At 56.7% G+C, this 8,490-nt stretch overlaps 1 protein-coding gene across 1 annotated transcript; it reads left to right on the top strand.

The window, feature by feature from the left end:
- The first annotated feature begins 1,801 nt into the window (after positions 1 to 1,801).
- LOC133762780 (serine protease 40-like) lies at positions 1,802 to 8,270 on the top strand. The gene is made up of 5 exons (XM_062195705.1): positions 1,802 to 1,943; positions 2,690 to 2,852; positions 3,893 to 4,167; positions 5,530 to 5,702; positions 7,956 to 8,270. The coding sequence occupies exons 1-5, from the start codon at positions 1,802 to 1,804 to the stop codon at positions 8,268 to 8,270; spliced, it is 1,068 nt and encodes a 355-aa protein (XP_062051689.1).
- The last annotated feature ends 220 nt before the right edge of the window (positions 8,271 to 8,490 follow it).

Raw genomic sequence — 8,490 nt, 5'->3', positions numbered from 1 at the left:
GTTTGAGTCCCAGCTGCTCCACTTCCAATCCAGCTCTCTGCTATGGCCTGGTGTCGGGGCTAGTGGCCCTGGCCGGACATGAGATGCAGCAGGCTGAGGCTGTCCCTTATCTAATCCTGTTTCCTATGCTTATTGTTCTGAAGGCATAAGACACATTCCTGCAGGCAGGATGTGACTTCTGATGAAGGTGTATGATGTTCTTTGCTCTATCAGCAGAGCTTGTACCCTGATCTTTGCTACCATGTAAACTTGTTTCGTTCCTGTGCTATGCATGATTGCACACAATGAATGTTATCTGTATGGGGCCTGGGGTATATATATCCTTGTGTTTCTTGGTGCTCGTGGCTGGAGGTTGAAGAGTTTCCCTAGGGAGACAGCCTCCAGTCCCTCATCCCCGGGCCCCCTACCTTGGCCTGGAACACGATGAGGCAATAAACGTGGTAATGAATTGACTGAGTGCTGCGTCTCCGTGTGGTTTGTCAGGTGGCCTCCGACAGCCTGGGAAAGCAGTAGAAGGTGGTCCAAGTCCTTGGGCCCCTCCACCCATATGGGAGACCTGGAAGAAGCTCCTGGCACATGGCACAGCCCTGGCCATTGTGGCCATCTGGGAAGTGAACCAGCAGATGGAAGAAGATATCTCTCTCTTTCATAAAAAAAAAAAAAAAAAAAAGCTAACCAAGCAGATAGAAGACCTCTCTCTCTCTCTCTCTCTCTCTCTCTCTCTCTCTCTCTGCCTCTCCTTCTCTCTGTGTAACTCTGACTTTCAAATAAATTATTTTTTTTTAAAAAAAAAAGCTAATGAAGTTTGCCAAGCAGGATATACAATATGGCTTTGGGGCAGTAACTTCTTTTTCCTTTCCCCCTCCCTTTCTTTGAATGTCTGCACCTCTTCCCCTCTGCTTGTCCCACATGGAACGCTAAGATGCTGGGGACGAAGTCACTTTACTTTCACACCCACACGGAGGGCTCTCAGCCAGGAATCTCATCCACACCTGACTCAGTGCAGGATTGCACGTCTGGAGAAGAAAACTCACCGCATCCGGGTTTAGACAGCAGGGTTTGGAACGGCGAGGGACCACTACCACGGGGTGGGATTCTGGAAAATGGGGACGTGGTGCACGCATTTTGGACCTGGGAAAGCCGTGAATCACTGGAGGCTGAGCTGAGATGGACAGAATTCCAAACCACTCCTAGCGGCCCAGCCATTGTTAGCGCCCGTCCTCTGAGAGTGGGAGGGACTCATGAGCAAGGGAACTCGCCCTCCCAGGAGTGGGGGAGGCTGCACGGCCTGCGAAGGCGAGAGCAGGGCCTGATGCTACCGTACATGAGCCTCGTCTAAGCACGCCAGCTGTCAGGTGCAGGTGAGCGTGTGGATGAGGAAACTACATTGAAAGGACGAGATATTACACAAGTATCTGCTGACCAGGACTGTACACACCCAGGCATCCGCCACAGCCTCCCCAACCGGGGCCTGCGAGGCCCTGCCGTAGTCGCCATCGCCTGGGAGCTCCCCACGGAACTACCGCCCGCTGGGCGAGGTCTCCACGCACACCTGCCGCACCAAGGCTGGGGACCTGCTCCCGCTCCTCCGGGGATTTGAACAACCATCGACCAACAGAGGCGGGTTCCCCAGAGGACCACACAGCATGGGGGCTCCCGGTAGTGACTGCTCCCATGGCCCGCGAGGTCCTGGAGCCCTCAGACCAACCACCGATGGAAGCGGTTTCCCCGCGGCCCACGGTTGGTCGCGTGCACACCGTCCGCTCCCTCGGGGAAGCAGAAGCAGAAACAGAGGGGCGGGATGGGGGCCACCAGGAGGGAGCGCTCAGGGCTAGGCTGGCAAGGAGCCTGCGCACTGGCCGCGCTCCTGCTCTGGCTGCGCTTCCCACCGCTGCGCGCCCAGGTCACCCCGTCCAATCGGAACAGCCAGAACTTGGATGACGGTGAGTGTACAGGGGCTGTGGCTGCCATGGACAGACAGGGAGGCCAGGGACACCTGCCTCTGTCGCTCCTCTCCTCCTCCACCCTACAATATCAACCAGCATGAGCCCAGCCATGCCACGTGAGGCTCTAGCCGCACTGGGAAGTAGGTGATTAGAAAGCTGGCTGACTTTGCCCCAACCTCCTCAGCCTTAACCCCAACCCCACCTCTAAAGCTCCTGAGTGCCCTTCCAGTTGAGTCTGAAAACCCTGCCAAAGGCTGAAGTTATTTCTGCACCCGCCCATGGGAACCTCATCTCCTCCTCATGGCAATGGGGACCCACCAGGGAGGGTGGCTGCCTCCGCCTTCAGTCTCACTAGAACTCCAACTGGCTGAGGGCACGCAGTAATCCCACTTCCGTCCTCCCTTCAATTCCTGCCGTGCACCCAGGGCTGTGCCCCTGCAGGGAGGTAAAGGCACAGAAAACCCTGACTCCACGCCTCCCCTGGGGTGGACTTCTGCACGGTGGGGCCATTGCCCCTGAGAGGTGGCCTTGGGCTGCTGTGCACCCTGCCACCCGGCCACCCAGGCGGTGCATTGTCACATGGGCCGTGTCATTTCAGCCTGAGCCTTGTATGTTCCCCACCTGGGAAGAGAGCCCACGGGCTGGGGTGGGGGAGCCCCCGAGTGCTGCGATGGAGACATCTGGGGACAACAAGGGCTAGCGTCTCAGACACAGGGACCTCAGGGCTGGCATTGTCCCCACAGTATGCGGGAAGACTGGCAAAACCGGGAAGATCTTTGGTGGTCAGAAGGCAGAACCAGAACGGTGGCCATGGCAGGCCAGTCTACTTTTTAAAGGCCAGCACGTCTGTGGAGCTGCCCTCATCGCCAGCAACTGGGTAGTCTCCGCTGCTCACTGCTTCCAAATGTGTGTATCCCCTCCTTGGGACCAGCCGCTGCTGGAAGGGTGGCAGGAGAGAGAGAAGCACCAGGGGGCAGGAAGCAAGGGGTGGCAGGGGCCGTGGCCTTGTCCTCGCTGGTTTTCTCTGGGATATTGTGCTGCTAGCTGATGTCCTGGTCTGTGCTGCTGCCCGAGTGAGGGGTGAAGCCAATGGGCTCTGTCCTGGGGATGTCCTGGCTGGACTGGTTCACTTCTCACATGTGCCCTGGATTCACTCCGTACCCAGAGTGGAAAACACATCAGCTTCCAACACTGGAAGCCAGAACACTGGGCACAGCTGGCTTTTGGACACCATGTTGGTTCCGTTCATTGATTCAGCACCCACCCGTGCCAGGCCCCATGTAAGGCCGACAGTGGGGGAGGGGGCGGGGTGTAGAGATACCAGACCCATCTGAAGCTTCTCGTCCAACCAGGAAAGCAAGGCCGAAGCCTCTCCATCTTGGTGATCTGGGAGAGGCCAGGAGTCCAATCAGAGCCAGGGCTTAAAGCCAGAAAGACACTGGGGGAACAGGATTTGGCCATGTGGAGTCTGAGTGGGGGTGCCGCACCAGCAGTGGCTCAGGGCCCAGGAACAAAGAGAAGCACCTCTCCATCTGCCCCACAAACACCTGTGGGGTGCCTGGCCCCAGGTGGGGGCAGCCTTTGGAGCAGCTGGGGAGAGAGGACCTGGGAAGTGGGGGAAGCAGCATGCTGGCCTCTGGGGGGCTTTAGGGGCTGCACAGAGCTGGGAGCAAGCCGAGGCTCTGCCCCTCCAAGATTAAGGGTGCAGTTGGACACCCCCAGAGGTCTCTTTCTGGCAACAAGAATGGCTGTGGCTTAGATCTGGGGCTCGCTGGGAGAGGCAGCATGGAGAAAGTGTCCCTCCCTGGACAGACATCCTGGGCTGTCCCATCCGAGGGGGGGAGGAGACTGAGCCCCTGGGATGGGACTGTGCTCTAACTGGTAGTAGGGAGGGCAGCGAGGGTGCAGATGCCAGCCCAGAACTCAGAAGGGCACTCTTTCAACAGGTCCAAAACCCCAGGGGACTACCGCATCCTGCTAGGGTACAACCAGCTGAGTAATCCCACCAGCTTCAGCCGGCAGATGACCGTGAACAAGCTCTTTGTCCACGAGAACTACGATAAGTTTCACCGCTTTGGGAGCGACATTGCCCTATTACAACTGCACTTGCAGGTGGAGTTCAACTCTCACGTGCTCCCCGCCTGCGTCCCGAAGGCCAACTTATCGCTCTACGTTGATACCGCCTGCTGGATCAGTGGCTGGGGGATGCTCACGGAGGATGGTGAGCAGCTCAGGGTAGGCACTGAGGGACAGGGGGAGGGCCGTCACTGTGGACCCTCCCAGTCCTCCTCAAACCCCATGAGACCTTCAGCCCAGGGACCAGAAAGTCCGTGCCATATCCAGCTCCCAAAATCAGGAAGGTGGGCTCTGAGATATTCAAGATTCCAGGGCTCTGCACATTGTGGGTTCTGCACAGACCCCTCATTACTCCATTAACAGTGCAATATAATGACTGTTTGCAGAGCAGTGGTACTGTCGCTTAGGTATAAGAAGCTTGGAGATGAAACAGACGACTGGGGAGTATGGTACAGGCTCTGCCAACACTGCACCACTGTATACAAGGCACTTGTATAATGCACCACAGGATACAGTGTGTAGAGTTGGCATCTGCGGGAGTCAGAGACCCTCTCTATGGAGAGAAAGAAATGTTAGGCGAAGATTTTCACACAGGGGTGAATGCTGGTGATGGAGTAAAATATACTGGTGAATGACTCCAGAGTAGGATGCAACAGTGGCATGACCAGGACAGTCTTGATGTGGTAGAAGATTCTAGTGAATAATTTCAAGGCAGGAATTTCTTTGATTTGTAGGCCAGAGTCAGACACCCAGTGTTGGTCACACTGCCCAGTCACTAGAACAGCTGGTCCTTCAACATTTCCAAAGACACCAACACGAGAGGGCCCCTCACCAAGAACCACCAACAGGACAAGGATTCTCCAAGGCACAGCACACTGCAGGAGCTGGGGCTCCCAGGGAAGTCATAGGCAGGGAAGCCACCAGGGCAGGGAGCAGCTGATAGCAAGGAGACACTGGGCCTGCCCTTCCTTGTGCATGCCCTCCCCCGGCCAAGGCTGTCGACCTGCACCCAGGGCTGGGGTCTGCCCCACACAACAGCCCTGTGAAACTCGCACACAGCCAGTGCCACACAGGTGTGAGCCATCGCTGTGACACTGTGCTCCACCAGGGGACCCAGGCCAGATTGGGAGTGGCCTCTGGAAACAGAATCGCAGTGTCCACAGATCACTTGTTCCTAGGCAGGGCAGTCATGTCTGTCATGCTACCCAGCCCACCTGGCACCTGTCAGCTCTGCCTCTGCTCCAGCCAGCGCAGGTGGCCCAGCATCCATGTCCCTGACCCGGACTCAGAGTAGACAGTCCTGTGTGCTGGAGTGGGTGCCTTCCACTGGCAGGCAGGTGCCAGAGGGAGAAGTAGGTGTCCCAGAGAGAAGTAGGTATCAGGGAGAAGCAGATGTCACAGAGCAAAGCAGGTGGCAGAGGCAGAAGCTGATGTCAAGAGGAGAAAGAGGTGTTATAGGGAGAGGCTTCTCTGGCTGCTCACATCTGTGCTCTCCCCTATCCCGCAGCATTCCTACCACGGCCCTTCCAGCTGCAGCAGGCTAAGCTCTTCATCATGGAAAATGACTTGTGTGACTCCTTTTTCATACCACCACCAGACATCGACCCATCCGAAGTTGCTCGCGTACATGAAGAGATGATATGTGCTGCGGACTTCCGCAATCCTCCGTCCATCTGCCGAGTAAGTGGGGCTGGCTCGGGGTCTGGGGCAAAGCTTGGCCACCCTCTGCTCCTGGGCCTTACCACCTCCCTCTGGGTCTTCTCTGGACCCTGTGGCCATCTGCCTGAGCCCACCCCCACGGGAGGTGGCAGATGCCAAGAATCTCTTTGAGGACACCCATCCATCCCACCCCGTCTGTTTCTTTAGGAAAAGGTTGTCAAAGCGTGCCATATGCACAGAAAAGCATAATTTCCAAGTGTTCTATGTGCTGGATGTCAGGGGTTAACATACTCCTGAACACAGCATCTGAGGGTCCCATTCATGCCCACATCCTCTCAGTCACCCTCACGAACAGCCCTTCCTAGGCTTCTGAAGCCCCGTGCCCAGCACTCTGCAAGTAGCACCATCATGAACACCCTAGTGGGTGTGTGTTAGTGCCCATGCATTCCCTTTGGGATCACAGTCACCCTGGCAGCTCAGACCTCCCATACTGGGAGAAGTCCACTTGTTCATCTCTCATATATCACCCAAGCATCTCCTTAACTCGATCCTACCAGTTTGTACTCCCATCCTCAGTGAGTGAGGCTTGGGTTGTTCTGTGTCACCACTGCCCCCAACTCAAGTTATCTGCAATTTTTTGTTTTCACTACGGGGTGTGGTTTCCAGTTTGCTTTTGTCTGGTGACTCGTGAGGACAAGCACTTGTGTTTATTACCTTTTTCAGAAAAAGCTTCCATGCATAGTATTCTGTCTCAAACCATGGGGCTGTGTGTCTTCCATACTGAATCTGAAGAGCTCATTATAGATTGTGGACGTGAGCCCATTATTGGATACACGTATCACAGACGTCTCCCCAGCCCATTCTGTGTAATCTTTCCATCTCATGGTGGAGAAATGCAGGCCCAGGGAGCAAGTGAGCAAGGCCATGGTCAAGCTTAGACAGGACTTGGCCTCCCTGGGAGCTGTGTCCCCTCCTCCAGGCAGCCTCCTGCATCCACCTCTCCCTTCTTACGCCTTGGCCCTTGCTGCTCCTCTCTCTTTGCCACAGCTTAGAGATGTACTATCCCTGCTCCCCACAACTCTGCGCTAATCCTGGTTCTCCATCTGCTCCGCCAGCAGAGCTCGGCCAGCCTTCCAATCTTTCTTCCTTCTTTTTTATGTTCTTCCCTGGCTCCATCAGGCCGAACACAGCGCCCCCTACAGGCACTGTGTGTGCTCTTTGCTGCATCTTTTGCTTTGGGTCCTCTTTCTCACTTGCCTTGCATTTGTGTCTTACAGAAAGGTTCAGAGATGCCACAACTCACACACATCCTGAGCATTCACTGTTTCCTGCCAGCTACTGCCACCCCTTCTGCAGCAGTCACATGCTGGCCACTGGCTCGGCCCCATCAGTGCCTGCACACCCTTTCGGAATCTGTGTCAGGTCCCCTGGCTCCCTGCTACGGATCTCTGTACACTATTCCTCTGCTGGCTGCCAAAAAAAAAGCCCACTTCTCCCTCAGGGATGGTCTCCGATGGTGCAGGTCCAGCACCCTCTCTGGGGCACTTCTGTGCCCTTTGGGCCTCTGTCTCACATATCATCTGCTGGCTGTCCACCTGGACGTCACTCCCTGAAGGCAAAAGGTGCTCAGTGGTGTTAAGACATGGCTGCCTTGTGCTTGCTCAGGCCCCACTGTTGTCATGAGATGGAGTCTTTCACCACAGTGGCCGACACCTTCCCACCTCCCGCCCAGCCACACCTGTGGTTCCACACCTCTTCCAGGGGGCCTACCCAGCCCCCACCCCCAAGCAGCACCTCCTTGCCCTCCTCACATCTAACAGCCCGGCACTTTCCAAAGAAGCTCAAATAGGGAGTTGAGGAAAACACTGGAGTCCCTTTTAGGTCACCAGCAAAGGCACAGGTCGGGTTATAAGGCTGGGTATGCAATCAGCTGGGCCTCAGAGCTGGGCCTTCTTCCTGTGTGTGTGGGGGGGGGGGGGGGGGGCAGTGTAGGGAGACTGGAGGACAGCCCTCCTGCTCCTCGGGGCTCCCCTGTGTGTCCTCGTAGGTCGGTAACTGCCAGCTTGCAGGAGCTTCGTGGGTTGGGGCTCTCAGGTCTGCCCTCTGTGTGGCGGTCAGGGGGTTGTCCTCACTCAAGTGGTTTTGATGTCAGCCTGCATAGAAGAAAGAGAGACGTGGAGCCGTCTTGTGACCCACATGCCCTAGTAGAGCAGAGCCACAGCCATGCACACAGCTTGCTGCTTCCATCCCGCTAACCCTGCACTCTCTGCTCAGGGAGACTCTGGGGGCCCCTTGGTCTGCTTCTTGAACTCCTCCTGGTACCTGATTGGGGTGACCAGCTGGAGCGCTCCGTGCTTCCCGCCCATCGGCCCCAGCGTCTTCTCCAGAATCTCCTACTTCCACGACTGGATCAAGAACAACCAGGCAAAAACACCCAATGCTGACCCTGCTACGGCCCCGGCAGAGGAAAAGGCCCCTGCGCTGAGCAGCATGAATCCCAACAAGGGCACTGTCCCCAGGCCCAGGGTCTTCCTGGTCCTGCTGTCGTCTGCGACTCTGCTGCTGCTGATTCTCCTGCAGAGTCGGTGATGGGCCCGTCCCAGCCGCCCCCGGAGCCCCCACGCAGAGCGCTGCATCTCCGCACGCGGTTCCATCTCAGGTTCTTCCATCCATCCGAAGCCCCCCAAAGTAAACCAACTCAAGAAGCTTCTCTCACTCGCATTTCTGAGCCTTCTGTGTCAGTGCCTGGGGCCCCCTGCAGGAGAGGGCTCAGGGCCAGCCAAGCCCCAGCCGGGCCGCTCCACGGGAA

Source organism: Lepus europaeus, chromosome 1 (assembly GCF_033115175.1).
Source record: "Lepus europaeus isolate LE1 chromosome 1, mLepTim1.pri, whole genome shotgun sequence".
NCBI classification, from domain to species: Eukaryota; Metazoa; Chordata; class Mammalia; order Lagomorpha; family Leporidae; genus Lepus; species Lepus europaeus.
The sequence above is the reverse complement of the archived record's forward strand: the minus strand, read 5'-3'. Positions and strand labels throughout refer to the sequence as shown.